We start from the raw sequence: 17,705 nt of genomic DNA, 5'->3' as shown, positions 1-17,705 counted from the left end.
TGCCTACATAGCATTATCTAGAAAATAATTGAAGTTGACTAAAATAAATGCATACAAGAGTATGTTTGTTATAACATACAAAATAGAATTGCTAGTCCATCCATCACTACACTAGATGGAAAGTTCTAATTTTTGCTACAGTTCTGCGCTAGCTGCGGAGCCTCATCTCATTTATTAAAGGAGAAATTGAATATTTAGATTTACTTTTATCTGTGGCTGGAGAAATTGGAAGGGGTGTTTCTTCTAGCTGGCATACAGTATATCTTAGTTGCACGATGAAAATAAGATCATCATACACTTTTCCTAATCTAGGTGAAGCCTGTAGACCTAGTTGATCCCCTGTTCATAGTTCAATCCTGGATAGGGGTTTTGTCTGACTTTAGGAACTCTGAAGTCAGACTACTGCATCATAAAAGGTCTAAACCCTTCATACAGTGTTCTATCACGGTATCATCACTTTGACTGTTATATGCAACAATGTGTAAGACCTCATGCACATAGCCGTGTGTGCCGTCCGAGTCCCGTCAGTGATCCGATGAATGATAGGACAAGTTCTATTTTTTCCTCGGATCGGATACTCAGACCATTTTTCACGGACCCGATTCACCCACTAAAGTTAATGGGTCCGTGAAGACTATAGGGTGCCACTTGGATGCCGTCAAAAACGGCCTGAGTGGCACAACGGTCGTGTGCATGAGGCATAAGTACGTAAATCACTGGAGTTGACCTTTTAAACACTTATATGTGACATAGCATAGCGTTGATCATAAACTTTTTGGACTATACTTAGAACAAATTATATTACTTTACTTTTTTGGCTAGACTTTCTGAATTTATTGTCCTTTAATATTAGGGATTACATTATCTTTGTGTTTATTTACTAAATTGTGTACTTTATACTGTATTTGATATATACTTGAATCTACTGTATGTAACTTAAGGATTCAACCACCAACTGGGCATTGTATCTATAAAACGCAAGCCAACTTGTTAAGACTTCGTTCACATCTGCATCAGGACTCCGTTCATGGGTTCCGTGTGAGCTTTCCATCAGGGGAACCCATGAACGGAACCCTGACTGAAACAAATGGAAACCTTAGGTTTCCGTTTGCATCACCATTGATTTCAATGGTGATGGATCCAGTGCAAATGGTTTCCGTTTGTAACCATTGTGCAAGGTTTCCGTCGCTTTGGCAGAATCAATACAGTAGTCTACTGTACTATTCATTCCGTCAAAACAACGGAACCCTTGCACAACGGTGACAAACGGACACCATTTGCACCGGATCTGTCACCATTGAAATCAATGGTGATGTAAACGGAAACCTATGGTTTCCATTTGCTTCAGTCAGGGTTCCATTCATGGGTTCCCCTGAAGGAAAGCTCAGGCGGAACCCATGAACCATGCAGATGTGAATGAAGTCTTAACAAGTTGTCTTGCATTTTATAGATACGTTGCCCAGTTGGTGGCTGAATCCTTAAGTTACATACAATAGATTCAAGTATATATCAAATACAGTATAAAGTATACAATTTAGTAAATAAACACAACGATAATCTAATCTCTAATATTAAAAGACAATAAATCCAGAAATTCTAGCCAAAAAAAGAAAAGTAATATAATTTGTTCTAAGAATAGTCCAAAAAGTTTATGATCAAGCGCCATGTCACATAAGTGTTTAAATGGTCAACTCCAGTGATTTACGTACTTACATATTGTTGCATATAACATGTCCTATCTTTCATCGGATCACTGACGGGACTCGGACAGCACACACGGTTGTGTGCATGAGGTCTTACACATTGTTGCATATAACAGTCTTGGGTCATGTTGGCATAGTGATGATACTGTGACAGAACACTGTATGAAGGGTTTAGATCTTTTATGATCCAGTATTCCGACTTCAGAGTTCCAAGAGTCAGACAAAACCCCTATCCAGGATTGAAATATGAACAGGTCTGTAGGGATCAACTATGTCTCCAGGCTTCTCCCAGATTAGGAAAAGTGTATGATAATCTTATTTTCGCAGTCCAACTAAGATATATGCCAGCTAGAAGAAACACCCCTTCCAGTTTCACCAGCCACAGATAAAAGTAAATCTAAATATTCAATTTCTCCTTTAATAAATGAGATGGGGCTCTGCAGCTAGCGCAGAACTGTAGCAAAAATCAGAACTTTCCATCTAGTGTAGTGATGGATGGACTAGGAATTATATTTTGTATATAATAGCAAACATACTCTTGTAAGCATTTATTTTAGTCAACTTCAATTATTTTCTAGATAATGCTATGTAGGCAACAAGATAAATGTGCTGGAAAATAGTTTATGTGGTTGGCTAACATTAAACAGTCAATTCTGCTTGATCAAATAGTGGGAAATTTGGTAATTCCACAGTCTGCAGCTGCCTGATGGAAAGCTCTGACAGAACCCATGAACGGAGCCCTGACGCAGATGTGAACAAAGCCTTAACTATAGCATATACATTATGAATAAAATATATCTAATATATACCCCAAACTTACTATCACTTTGCTTAGTTGATTCCCTATTTTGGCTGACTGTGTGTCTAGAGCAGTGTTTCCCAACTAGTCTCTCGGGTCCCTTGTGCATAGCTCCCAAGCTGTTAGTGGGACAAAGGAGGTCAAAGCATCACTAAAACTTGTATTGCAGGCTTAAAACCATATAATTGGAAGTTAACGCTAGGGTAAAAGTCACTTTTAATATTTCACGTGGCTCCACACCACCTGTTGTATTGGAAAGTGATATTTGGAAGTGGCTCGTGACCTAGAAAAGTTTTGGTATCTCTGACCTAGAAGTTGCTGAATTATCTGTATTTGCTGGTGCTCAGAAAATACACTTTCCTGCTGGGTGCAATGAGTCCAAGTAATCCTATCTAGAACAGAATACAGGTACACTGTTGTGATTAAAAATGTATTTTTCCTAATGAAAAAACATTAATCGTGAACAAAAGTGACTTTTGAAATGCTGGTAATGAGTTACTCATAGAGTTGTGGGAAGTGACTTGACTAAAAACTATTTTAGATTCAACAGTTACAATATTAATGGGGAATGACTGACATATTATAGTTTGGATCCCACATAGATAAAGATAATTTAGTAAAAAACATATTGTTGTTTATTGCCATTCAAAAGGCAATAAAGACTATTTTGTTAAATATCCACAATTAATATCAGCAGGGGTTGATAATTTGTATAAATGTCTGCTGCAAACAATGGGGAATAATGTCAACATCTTTTCTTAGAAATGTAAAATCTCCCGCTTGTAAATATGTGTATTGCTAGGGAGAGATGGGTGGCACAAAGGCTTTGTTATACATATTTGTCCTGACTTTTGTTTATGCAGGTCTGAGTGAACGAGGGAACAGTGGGTATCATTTCAATTTCTGATGTCAACATCAAATTACTTATTTAATTTCATGCCTGGTGAAGCATCGTATAGCTACATGCAGAATCATTTCACTTCATTTGTTATGCTGTGTTTTCTCGGCGATTGGCTTGCCTTCCAACTGACAGCTTTAATTACGACAAGAATTTGATTGCACTGCTGAGGAATTAACATAAAGCAACAAAGCATTTAAGAACCCAGACTTACAAAACAAAAATAGGCATCAAGAAGCCCATCAACCTCCCTAAGTACAGGATGCCTGTCATTCCTAGGCTGCCGTGCAGCATTTCAGCTAATGTGTACTGTATGTTTGCCCATTTGCAGAGACACTACATTTCCATATTGTCAAAGGACAAAGAAATAATTTTCTTAATTTAAAATGTAGCTGGCATACATGTTAACACAAGGATACAGCTTAAAGAGGTTGTATTATGAATGCATCCCCTTTCCACATGCCCTATTAGGATATATGGTTTTACTAAGTATATGGAAATAATAGAGAAATTTAGTGCTTCATAGGGCAACTCTGTATATAGAAATTTGATTCAGATAGTAGGCGAAAGATTGTACCCACATATTCTGCTGATGGGCAGAACTCACGATCTGGCCTCATTCAAATTGAACATATTAGTGGTAGAGCTGCTACCAGGCATTCCGTGCCTGGATACTCGATGGTGACCTTTGTTTGCACTATGTATACTGTGCAACAACCTGATGAAGGGGTTGGCACAATTTCTGAAAGGCGTAGTGTCAGCACCAACATAAAGTATTATTAGGTAAAAAAAAAAAACCTCAAGGACTCAAGATCTCTGCGACAATCTCCACTTTTTATCCTCAACTTTACATATTCTATTAGGGTATATGGACATCATAGAGAAAATCCCCTGCTCAGGACTCCCCTCTATCAGCCAGAGTGGATAGCTGGTGGCCAACAGTGGCACTTGTTCTCGTGGACCTGGCCTGTTCATGTACAGCATTTCACACTTACATACTACTATTACTACTACTACTACTACTACATTTCCCCCTGACTATAAAAGCTGAAGCTGGGGCGGGACCAGCAACGATCAGTTGATCTCTGGGCAAGCTTTAATTGACTTGATAAGGCAACCCGTTTAAATCTCTAAAAGTATTTTAAATATTTTACTCACTATATTTTGTGCTGATCTTGATCTACTTCAGGTCCCCATACCCTGCAATTTCCAGTGGTGCATTCAAACTTCATGCTCATACATACATCACCTATATCCAGACAGGGGCTAGTGGAGAGAGAGTCGCGCGTGCGTGTGGCTCTCTCCATTATGTTTAATGGGAGATTCGGAAACAAACAAGCAAGCGCTGCTCAGCTTTTTCCATAACAACCATTCTGTTCAATAGGAGTTACAAAAAAGTTCCGAAGCGTGACCCTCACTCCACTAGTGCACGTCTGGATTCTTTACTTACTATATTTTGTGCTGATCTTGATTTACATCAGGTTCCCTTACACTGCCATTTCCAGTGGTGCATTCAAACTTCATACTCATACATATATCACCTATAACAAATTTGTGAATACTTCTATGCATTTCGAGCCTCCTCAGGGTTCTTAGTTATAGCTATGGGTAACACCCCTGTGGAGGTTCAAACGTTCAAGCGTTTTCATGTACTGTATGTGCTTCAATAAAAGGAAGAAGCACATGAGCCAAGTGTACACAGCACAAGCTTAAAAGTCACCTCTACTTGTTAGCCTATTGTGAGTGCTCAGTAGCCAGTGTGAAACTGCAATATTCAGGACTTTTAAGAAAAAAAATACTGAACATAAAAAAACTTATTTAAATAATTGGGCAATTTTTTTAATTTTTTTCACAAGTCAGGAAATATTATAAATTATAATGTGCTGGTCACTAAAGGGAGCAATTCCCAAAATTGCAGCATTGGCAATGTGGTAAAGCAACCTCATTGCTTTATGCTGCAAATTTGGAGTAGACACACTCGCTCTAGTGTCCTCACACAATCCCCCCTCCTTTACAATCCCCCCTCCTTTATCCTGGCTAGTGCTAGGAGAAAGGAGGGGGTTGAATGTTCAAACCTCCTACACTGTGTGTCGCCATTTTCTGAGCGAATGCACAGTGTAGGAGGATTAGATACAGTGGTAATCAGACAGTGTAACACTAACATACACATACATCACATACACAAACATAACTTACCTGCTCCTGCCGCGGCCGCTGCCGCTCCTAGTCCTTGCGTCTGCGCTGCCTTGAACATATGGCCGGAAACCGCGACCGGAAGTCGTCATCTTACTGTCCGGCCGTGGCTTCCGGTCCACATGAAAATGGCGCCAGATGTCGCTCTACCAAAGACCTTCCTTTTGGTCTGTGTGGGAGCGGCGCATGCGCCGTCTCCACACAGATGGCGTACGCTATAGTGAATGGAACGGCTCCCGTTCGCATTCTGTATGGGGATGTATGTGCCGTATTCCATCTCTGTATGTGTCGTTAATCGACACATACAGAGATGAAAAAAAAATGGCAGCCCCCATAGAGACGTAGAAGAAAGAAAAAAGTAAAAAGTACAACACAAAAACACAAATAAATAAAATTTATTTTAATGACATACTAAAATCAATATTATATAAAAAAAAAAAATTTGTGACACCTTCCCTTTAATAATGGTAAGTTGTCTAGTTCTGTAAGCTGCAGCGGCAGAGATAACCACCAGAGTGGATCAGAGATCGAAGAATTTGTCTCTTTCTATAACTACGTGGAGTGGTGAGAACTTAACACAATACATCAAGTTGTCCTATGTGTGTTTGCTTTTTAAAGACATGTAAGTTGAAAGAGCTCAGAGTCCTATTGTGATTATTTTAAACAGGAAATAATTGGAATTTAGTATCCAAAAAAGAACCATAAAATATTATACCAAACATCTTGAGATTCATCCGGGTGTTTTTTTTGTAGCAGTGGTTCCGACCTTGCTATTCCCCATGAATCCTATTTTTGCCCATCTTATTACAGAGTAACATTGGCTTAAGAGGTTTGCAGTTCATTGAATGTTCTGGAATGTTATGTGTCTTTCTGGAGAATTTGTTTCTGTGCCTGTACAGTATTTTTGGCAGTGTTATTACAGTGTTCCAAGCCTACTCCATTTGGTGCATTAATGGAGCCTCATAGGCTTAGTAGTGGCTTTCTTACCCTTACAGACTCAATAACTTTTATTTTTATCATTTCTTCTAAACTTGATTCAATCAGTTCTTGTAAGGAAACATACTAGTGTATAAGAATCAAAGTAGTTCTGCAAAGGACAGGGATGTTCAATTCTCAACAGTGATGTGAATGCCTGATATATTATAGTACATTTCTGGTTGCAATTATTGAAGCTATAGGTGACGCACATCCAGCTATTAAGGGGCACTTACTTTTTCACATGGGTTATATGTCTTGGATAACTTTGTTCTGAAAATAAATGCAGCAATAATTCAAAATAATTTACTTAGATTCCCTTAGCATAATATTACATTTATCTATCCATTCAATGTGGCAAATATGCAATAATAATGAACATCTGGAAGGGAGCAAATACTTTTTCCCAGTACTGTATATTTGCTAAATGGTAAAGAGAATTATTTATGGGTTTATTGAAGCAGAGTTAAGTGTTTTTCCCCAGAATTTTAATCTGAATAGTTCAGAGAACTCCCACATTGCTTTGGATCTTGATCCTTTTGGCTGACTGCTATGTATATAGCCTGATCCAGCAAGAAATGGGATTCATGTTGATAAGATAAAAAGTACAATATCACTCGATTGTTTGGGAACATCAAAATCAGGTTTTAATAAAAATAAATTCCAAGATATATAACTGTCAATGAATGGATAAAGGACAATTTATGAGAATTACATTCCAAAGCCTTTATGCTAGGAATTTATTACAGTGTTCTTTATATAAAATTATTTGACAATTCCATGCTTTGTACCAAGTTCATTGGTATCAGGACAAATAATATATGTGTGTTGCTCTGGCAAACAGTTGGTTAGCATTCTCTGCATTCATTACTGCGTAGCCAGAGGGGGTTGACAAAAATTAAAGGAATAAAATAAGAAAAACAATTAATTTAGGCTATAATATTATATAATAGTATTGAAGTAACACACTTGAACAAATAAGGTTTCCTCCAATAAAACTGAAGGTGTTCTATGAGATTAGAGAAGAAATGGGTATTTATTTTTCTTTCAGGCCAGGATCACACACACAGAATTGATGCAGTTTTTGGCTCAGTATTTTGAGCCAAAGCCAGAAGTGGATCCATAAGAAACAAAAGGTATAAAGAAAAAAACGGATGCATCTCCTTTCTTTTGTGTCCACTCAAATACCTGAGCCAAAAACGGCATCAAAACTGTGCGTGTGATTCTGGCCTCAAGAAACAGCACCATTGCATGGGCTTTGTCTGAAATTGCAGCTCACTCTAATTAAAGTTGTGCTGTGCTGCAAAACCGAAATATAACATTTTTTTTAACTTTTAAAATGCTAACACATCTAGATGTACATATACATCTAAAGTGGGAGGGCAGCTGTGATTGAAACTTCAATCCTAGGCATTTAATAATTGAAATACTGAAGTCAGTGTCGCCTGTCACATTTTAAAAGGGTCGTCTTATAATGTCTAATGGAATGATCCCTTGAATGCAGAAGAGTGGATATGACAATACGTAATTTACCCTTATTTGCCCTTTTTTGATGATGTAAAAATAATGAAATAGATCTGTCTTTGGAACTGTCTCTATTTAAGTAATACCGGTTATGTTCCAAAGTTCCCTTCCTGTGTGAGATATCGAACTACGGATGTGTCCACCCTTACCTTTGCTTGAATTCGGTTAAGGATTCCAATTTATCATGAAACAAATTTAATAGGATATTGTGACATGCTAGTAAAACCCTTGAAAGGCTTCAATTCACATCCCAACCACTGGGTGGTTACACATTAACACATATAGCATAGATATCTACTGACAGAGTATCGCAAAATCATGTGTTTTATTTAAAGCTGGTCATCTCGCGCCACACATCTCTGGATATATTGAGATTAGAGGAAAGGTAAGATAAGTCATATCTATACAAAGAAGCGATGTAAATACACATCGGGCCAGAGGAAGTGTTGTTACACGAAACAGGCTGTTGTCCGCTGGGATCATCATCCCTCACCCCTTGTCTATAGACATCTCATGAGCAGAAATAACTAGAATTTTATACAGGATGGTGAGTTGGCGCTTTTTCTTTTATGCTTTTCTTTGTATTGATGGATAGCCGGATACTTATTCTTTAGCTGAGCGCCACCGTAACCTGTTATACAAACATCCCCACGGAGACAGTAGCCCACTCGAGGTCATTTTGTAGAGCTATGGCAGTGCTCCTCCTGTTCCTCCATTCACAAACGTGCCATCTGGGAGGAGCTGGACTACCTGTACAATGTGAATGGGCTGCAGGTACCGCTTCATGCTATCAGTAGTGACAAGGACACTAGCAAAATACAAAACTAGAGAAGAATCAGTCAGGAAGGATAGGAATTGCCTGTGGCCACCAACTGCAAAATCCTTCCCTTTTTGACTCCTCTTGCTGATACCTCTCCTATTAATTGACTTGGAGTTATACTGTGATGCTTAAAAGGAATGTGTCGCTAGAAAATGTTTCTTTTTTTTTTTTAGTTAAACAGTTAGTGTATAAGTGATTAAACATTGTCCTAATTTTTAATTTTTTCACGAGTCAGGAAATATTATAAATTAGATTCTAATTTATAACATTTCCCAGCGCTGGTCACTAGATGGAGCAATTCCCAAAATTGCAGCATTGCATGTGGTAAAGCAACCACATTGCTTTATGCTGCAAAATTTGGGAAAACTCACTCGCTCTAGTGAGCTCTCAGAATCCCCCCCTCCTTTATCCTGGCTAGTGCCAGGAGAAAGGAGGGGATTGAACGGTCAAACCTCCTACACTGTGTGTCGCCATTTTTTGAGCTAACACACAGTGTAGTAGGTTTACATACAGTAGTAAACACACAGTAAAACACGTACATACACAGAAATAACTTACCTTCCCCTGCCGCCGCTCCCTCCGGTCCGTCCGTCCGCTCCGTCTGCTACATCCGCTCCAAGTGCACAAGTCCGGAAGCCGCGACCGGAAGTAGTAATCTTGCTGTCCGGCCGCGGCTTCCGGTCCAAAAGAAAATGGCGCCGGACGTCGCTCGGCGGAAGACCTTCAATTTTGACTGTTTGGGAGCGGCGCATGCGCCGTTCCCACACAGACGGCATACAGCATAGTGGATGGAACGGGCACCGTTCGCATTCACTATGGGACTGTATGTGCCGTATTCCATGTCTGTATGTGTCGTTAATCGACACATACAGAGATGGAAAAAAAAATGGCAGCCCCATGGACAAGAAAAAGTGAAAAAATAAAAATAAGTAAAACACAAACACACAAATAAATATATTTTTTTTAATAAAACACTAAAAGCAAATTGATATAAAAAAATTTTTTTCGCGACACTCGTCCTTTAAGTGTACCCTTAATTTTTTTGAGCAGTGTATATTAAACATAGACTGTAAACTAGATTGGTTTCCCTTTTTTTTTTTTTTTACTGGAACTTGCCATACCTTTATTTCAGTGGTTCCTATTAGTCTCTAACTTAATCTGAACTTGTTTCCGTACGTTATCTGCTCACATTTGTGAAGTGTCATTCTTCTGCTTGGATCTCATTAGATTGGAAGAGGAACAAGTCCCTGTCAACATGCCAAATCTAACTTTCCATGTAGCTCAATATTAGGAGGTAATAAGAAGAATAGTTGAAAGTTATTTCTTCCGTGAGGATAAGGAATCTGACATGCTTAAGAAATGGATAATCACTATATTTCTCCATACCGAACTTTATTTTCAGTCATTCACTGTAGTCAGTCATTTTATTTAATCTGGACATAAATCATAATGGATTGCAATTTTAGAATAGGAAATTCAGCCTACTTTACTTTAAGGCTGTACTCACACATGGAGTATTTGTGGTCGTTTTTGATGCATTTTCTTGAGCCAAAGCTAGGTGTGGATGACTTATATGTCCCCGCTCTTTGTATCCACCCCTGTGTTTGGCTTAGACTGCCACAAAAACTGCTACAAGCACTACATGTGTGATTTCAGCCTAATAATAGTATTTTTCAACATGACATACAATGCAGGGGTGTAGCTAAGGGGGCTGGTGAGGCACCCTCCCTTTTGACAGATCGGAATGTGGAGAGGGGTACAGGACATGGGTCTTTGCAGGTCCTGCCTTCCCACTACCTCTCCTGCCTGTGCTGCTTTAAATTACATCAGCTGAAGCTTCTTGTCGGCTGTTGGAACTTAATACAGGCAGCAGATCTGTCGGGAGGGAAAGAAGAAAGAGGGGGAGATACTGTATGTCACCAGAAGTAATGAGATGTAGAGAGAGGTATAGTAGGTATTACAAGGATAGGGGATGAGGTATAGGTGTAGGAGGAGGTCATCAGTGGAAGTCAGATAAGTGGGTAGAAGAGAGGGAAAGATAACTGCTCCGTTGCTAGGTGTAAGTGTTTGGGGGAGATCTAGGAGTTTAAGGGTTAGGGGGGCAATAAACGTGAAGAGGAAAATAAACATTTTAGTTTGCTAATGGTAAGTAGGCTTAGCTTGAAAAGAGAAAGAACAGTGAATGAATATGGGCTTTAGCAGTTATCTTCATGGCTCTTCTGGTCTAATTCTGATAAGTACACTTATAAAGAGAAAAATACAGACATGCTACCCATTGAAGCTTATGGAGAAGAGAGGGGAGAGCAGGAGAGGGAGAAAGGAGAGAAAGACACAGACCCGATCGGTGAATTTGTGTGTGTATTATGTATATATTTGTGCATTATATGTATATATCTGTGTACAGTGTGTGTATTTATGTATGTATGTATGTATGTATGTATGTATGTATGTATGTGCTATGTGTACGTATGAGTATGTATGTGCTTGTAATGTGTGTGTGTGTGTGTGTGTGTGTGTGTGTCTGTGTGTGTCTGTGTGTGTCTGTGTGTGTCTGTGTGTCTGTGTGTCTGTGTGTGTGTGTGTGTGTGTGTGTGTGTGTGTGTGTGTGTGTGTGTGTGTGTGTGTGTATGTGTGTGTGTGATATCTATGTATATGTGTGTATATGTATCTATGTGTGCAACGTGTATATATGTATTTTGTATAAATGTTTGTGTCATGTGGGTATGTACTGTATATAATTCTGTGTGCAACCAATGTATGTATGTTTGCAGTAAAGCGGCACTATGTATTTGTGCGGTACGGTAATAATTTATATGTATTACTGTCAAAATTAAATTTGAACTCTTTTTGTGTAACTTTGCATTACCACTTCTATAAGTTATATAGTTACATAGTTATATAGTTAAATTTTTTTATGGGAGAGGGGGTTACATTTTAATAAATTCAAGATGTGTACTTGGGGTGACACCACACTGTAGCTTTGCCTCAGGTTAAGAAAAGCCTAGTTACAGCTCTGTACAATGCTTCTTGTGATGATTAATGTAGAGTTCTACTATAATTAAGTTACTTCTTTACAGCATTGTGTTTATATTAATTCATTGCCATTTCACAAACATCACCTGTCTGTAGATATAAGAATACATGTAAATCCACATAACAAAAATCTTTAAAGCTTCCAGTTCTCACACTGGCCACTAGACCAGACAATAGGCTGACACTTCCTTTATTACTAGTAACATAGTTTTAATTTACCTTGAATATACCCATTGAGCAAAATATTTTTATGTATTTTTTTATTATACGATTTGAGAAAAGTGGACACACATATATGAATTTGTTTTATAGATTTATTTAGGATAGTTAGATATCTATGATAGTTATATGTTGAAGTCATTAAGTATGTTTACATTTTGTACTTTTTATTTCTCTAGTGCTATGGAGCAATTAAATTAGAGGATATTTATTTAAATTAAGAGAGTTGGCGCAACCGAGGTTATGCTCTGGAAGAAGACGGGTAAATTCGAGTCAGGCCATGAGATATACCTTTGGCGTTTGCCTGGTTTTATTTTTTATGCCTTCTAATCCTTGATATTTTGTAAGTATAATAAACTTATATAAATATTATATAAATTATATTAAATAAAAATGTTACCGAGAAAAACCAAACTGTTTTAGTATTGTACCACTGGAGGTCGGTATCTCCTTTTTCTCTGTTATATAGATTGGGTACTGAGCAGCAAGGTGGTGCAATCTCTTGTAGCAATGATGATTTTCGAATTGCAATGTGCACCCTAAGATTGGATCTATGGGATACTGAAGATGGTGGAGGCCATAAACCGTGATGTGACTTTTTATTTACCTGGGTTTTCATATCTATCTGAAGCAGCACAGGCTTTTATGTATATATTGTATATAGTGACGTACTCAAAGGTTCATTTGGGCCACATGTATACCAAAGGGCAGTCCAATCAACTAAGTTTGGCCTACAAAACAATTTTATACCTTTTTTTGACTATATTAAAAATTGTAGTCAACTACCATTTTCACAACAAGTAAAAAAACTACAACTTTTATACTGTGCATATACATTCTTTTACAACAGAAATCAATGACCGACATGTGCAAGTGTATAGGCACGTAGCTGCATAAATCTAGGGCATATGTCTGGTGGTCCTCTTTAAACATGCAAGCTGAACGCAATTCCCAAAAGGGTGTGAGTATAGGCTTATGCATATTTCTTTGTAGCTAATATGCTGTTATTCAATGACACTTCATATTAAAACAAAATGATTTATTGTTTTATTAGCTTTTCCACTTAAAGAACATTTTGAATCAGCTGATGCCGTAGTGGAAATGGGTAAATGAAATTTTAATGGTTTATTTTTCATATTAGCGATCACTTTTTCATTAAGACACATATAATATACTGTAAAAGATTTAAGCAGACATGCAGATATAGCAAATCTAAGTTTATCATTAAAGCAGGGCTGAGTTTGCCATTTGACACAACTCATTGTGATATCACAATGCATTATTCATGTTTTTCAATAGCTGCCTAGGCAATATCTGTACAAATTGCAAATATTAAGTACATATTAGGCCCACCAAATAATTAGTCAAGCAAACATACCTGCATAATAGGATTCAGATTATTTAGGATCGATATGTTAAACTGTCTAATTGTTATTACAAACTTGCACTGCATTTGCAATTTGGTTAGCAGGACATGCCGTACTACACTTAGGCCTTATTCACATGAGCGTATTTCACGTCCGTCTGCTGAGTTTTTTTCACGGACAGCACACGGACCTATGAAAATCAATGGGGCTATTCAGACATACGTGGTTTTTCACGCAGCGTATGTCCGTTGCGTGAAACTCGCTGCATGTCCTATTTTGGTGCGTTTTTGCACACCACGCAGCCCATTGAAGTCAATGGTTGTTTGGAAAAAACGGTCGTCATCCGTGTGCTGTCCGTGATTCACACAACAGCTGGTAAAGAAATGATGAGGACAAAAAACACCTCCTTTAGTTTAAAAAAGGTGTGACACACGGATGACATACGCGAGTAAAAAACAGAGATGCAGTTCCGTGTGGCATCTGTATACGGTGCGCAACGCAAGAAGAACACTGCATTTTATTAAGCGCGCAAAACGGACATGTTTGTGTGAATCTAGCCTTAGCATGAAGTTACCATCAAAAGTGTAACTTGAAGCTCCAGCGCCCTAAATCAAAATCTGTACCAGGTTTTTTAATCAACATGTGCCATTTAAAGTACTGCTATTAGTATCGCCATTAGGCCTCATCAAGCACAGGGGCTGGGCTCAACTCCACCCTCTGCACCCCTATAGTTACACTTCTGGTTACCATGATGGCTTAGTTAGATGATTGAGAAATTCTATTTCTTTCTTTGGGTTCGTTGACAATGACTTTGATATTTTTAGTTCTTCAGTAGATACTTACATCACTTAGACGCTCACGGGAAATAGTTCTCTGTGAAGGTTTTGATACTCGGCTTTGACTTTCACTGTCGCTGTCTCGGCAGTTGTTCTGTCCTGGTTTGAGCTGAGGATAAATAATGAATATTTTAGAATTCCTAGTTGTATACTCAAGGTGCTGTTTGCAATGACATATTCAAATGTTTCATCCATGTTTTCAGAAAAGATTTCTAACCCCTACCTAAATCTATCCACACTTTCAGCCATTACCAAATCCTGTGGGTGGGTGTTCCATAACTTTATAGTTCGGAGAGTAATGTAATGCTTTCGAACTTTGTGATGAAATTTCACTTCCTTTAATCTCAGGCAGTGACTCTGTGTCCTCTGTGGGATTTTTCAAAAATAATAACTTATCACATTTTTATTGAGGTCATTGACATATTTATACAAAGATATATTATATCACCCCTCAGACTTCTCTACTCTAGGGTAAATAAATATGTTTCTTACAACCTTTTTCATAACTGAGATCTTCCATATTCTAATGTAATCAACTCAAAACATTATTTTGATGGCTTCGAAATCAAATTAAAAGCATATGTTAATATTAACATTCTCTGTTTCTTTGACCTATTAAGATTGATCGGTAGGCCTGTAAAGTTAAGGTCCCTTTTGACTTTACAGATAAGAGTTGGAACCACGAAGTGTTGCAAATTATCAACTGCACACCATGTCATGAAAGTTTCAAAGGAATGCCAGTGAGATGGAGAAATAAACAAACCACTGCAGTGGAAAAGTAGCATTACACGCTGCCCACTCATATGGAGCTCTTGTCCACAAAGTTTTTGGGCCGCTGCTCTGTTCTAATAAGTCTATTGCGGAAACACACATTAGGACCAAATTTAAGGCTAGGCAAATTCATTTTCATTGCCTCTGGTACCTATTGTTTTCCTGGGGCTGTGTTAGGGACAGTGTCTGTAGCGAGGTGCCCGGCTTCATCAATTCACTGCGCATGCCACAATGCAACGGCGCTTGTACAAGGCAGCGGCACATCCGCTAGAGTTGGAGGAGGCTGGTAGTGATGTAAAACAGCCAGGGGGGATGTCAATGGGGGGCGCCATTTAAATCTTTGCCTCAGGCAGCAGAAAAGCTAGAATCGGACCGGAGTATTACATAATTCATCAAGCATTTCTAGTGTTTACCCTGTTAGAAATCAAATATTCTTGCGAAGATCGAACATTACTAACCTATTAGAATGCAATAACCTACTTTATATTGTCTGCTTATTCAATTTTCAAGGCACCAGATGCTACTGCGGCAAGTATACCACAGAGCTCTTTACAGTAGCTGAAGTGTGTGAGAACTCAGAGCTGATTAGCGAGCTGCCACTCTCCATCTTCTAATTATGGTTAATCCCACAACAGACTTCTAGCCACTGTGCAACTACTTCTCACTTGACCTACACAGCAGAGAAAAATCTTTGTCCCCTTAAATCTGCGTGTTAATCCTGCCATCAGAAAAATCACAGGAGACAATCCCGGATATAATTGTTTAATTTACCGTATTAAGGTAATCCAGCAAAACTTGTACGCCTTTTGTCAATTCACTTTCTTGTAGCTTGAATCCCTTATGTGCTGAACTCAGATCTGTTGTCTTTTCACACAATAAAGGGAAGCTGTCAGCAAGTTCATACTGCCGTAACCACGGCCAAAATGAAATAGCGACAGGTGTCCCGATTACAGTGAACTATGTTTTACTCTGAAGTGCTGCGGTGTTTCAGAAAAACTTTGGTACACAAATTCTCAATGTTTTTGCATCTTTGTTGATGCAATTTGCTTAGAAATAGTGTCTAATCTGCTTTGTGACATATTTAGTAAACATTTGCACCACAATTTAGAACATTTTCACCATGAACGTAAGTTTGTAAAAATTGAGTCAAAAGTGAGCGTGGCTTAATGCGAAGATTTAGACATATTTATTATAGATAGTCATAGATTGGAACATGTGTCAAGAAAGCAGCCAAGCTTTAATTTAGGAATTGACTCAGGGAGATATATCTAATGGGCAACTCCCCTCTGGCTTCTCCTTGCCTGGCTCAGCATAACAAGACCTGTCAATCTCCTTATTTGGGCAAAGGGAAAGACCTACCCGTCGTTTGGGCAGAATGAACTTGCTGACTGGTTCCCTTTAAATCAATATCTTAACAACACATTTGAATTCTGATCTAAATGTTACCTAATTGCTTTTTAAAATGTTCTAAGCAACTTTATCTAAAATGGTAGTTAAAAAATACAAAATATGTGTACATTTCTCATTGTCATATATGTGTTTATTAAAGAGAAAGTATTGTCAGAAAATGACTGAAGACTGATACTTTTTACGATAAAAATATATATTTTTTAAAATGTAGTTTTTTTTATTTTAACTTTCCATGCCACTTTTCCATTATTGCAGTTTTCACAGTGGCCACTAAGAACTGACAATAGGCTGATACTTCCTGTTTTGCAGTGAGTCCAATATAACTATATCCTTTATGACATATAATATGATTTGCTGGAAATAATATATGCTATAGGCAGGAGTGGCACAAGCTTTCTTGGTGCCCAAGACATGGGTTTCAGACTTTTGGTCCCTAAAGTTCATCGGTCCATTGTTAGATGGGCAAGCATTAATCTGCTTGTCCCCTGCCTTCCCCACCAAGCCCTAGCATTCTAATTTATTATAAATTTTCCTCATTTCCCTCAACCTCCTCCTACTTCACTCATGTGCAGTTCCTAATGCAGAGCTCTATGGTCTCTTTACAACATATCTGTGGTAATGTCTGCTGGCTTCTGCAGCTCCTCAGGAAAGGGATTGAGCCATGGAACAGTAAAGTCTATGCCTGTGTCACAGATGATATTATCACAACTACGCTAAAGGGAAGCTCTCAAAGTTCCCCAGCATCAACAGCATTATCAGCAGCTTAGAAAAAGCCTACAATTGGTTAAATTAAAGGTAGTCCATTGGTTTTTAATCCATACACTATGCCCCCTATTCAATGACGCCTTAGGCTGAGGCCTACTACGCATATCCCACGTTCTGGCCATAGCTATAGAGATTATTTTCCTAGAAAATACCACATAATGTCTTGCTTTAAGGTCATGTCGTTGAAGAAATAGAGATCACAAAAAAAGTATTTTTATCTACCTTGCATGGAAAAGGTTACCACCTCTGGTTAAATTTATTTAATGCAATCATACGTCAGCTTCCGTGGAAGGCTTACTATCTCATCCCTCAAAGGAGCCTACTGGTAAACTGTAATCCAACTTTAGACCTGATGAAAGGGAAGGAAGGCCACACGCATCTGATCTTTATTG

At 38.3% G+C, this 17,705-nt stretch overlaps 1 protein-coding gene and 1 long non-coding RNA gene across 3 annotated transcripts in view; one reads left to right on the top strand and one right to left on the bottom strand.

Moving 5' to 3' along the window:
• AUTS2 (activator of transcription and developmental regulator AUTS2) overlaps window positions 1–17,705 on the bottom strand; it is a 1,220,758-nt gene that overhangs the window by 670,146 nt on the left and 532,907 nt on the right. For both annotated transcript variants that reach the window (XM_075852897.1, XM_075852898.1), the window contains exon 3: window positions 14,375–14,476. In XM_075852897.1, coding sequence (XP_075709012.1) covers window positions 14,375–14,476 — 102 coding nt within the window. The remainder of the gene's footprint in view (window positions 1–14,374; window positions 14,477–17,705) is intronic.
• On the top strand, window positions 1,955–15,843 carry LOC142742778 (uncharacterized). The gene is made up of 3 exons (XR_012881435.1): window positions 1,955–2,094; window positions 12,344–12,507; window positions 15,649–15,843. It is a non-coding gene; the product is annotated as an uncharacterized LOC142742778 (long non-coding RNA).

This window comes from Rhinoderma darwinii, chromosome 2 (assembly GCF_050947455.1).
Source record: "Rhinoderma darwinii isolate aRhiDar2 chromosome 2, aRhiDar2.hap1, whole genome shotgun sequence".
In the NCBI taxonomy this organism is placed as follows: domain Eukaryota; kingdom Metazoa; phylum Chordata; class Amphibia; order Anura; family Rhinodermatidae; genus Rhinoderma; species Rhinoderma darwinii.
This window is presented reverse-complemented; position numbering and strand designations above follow the sequence as displayed.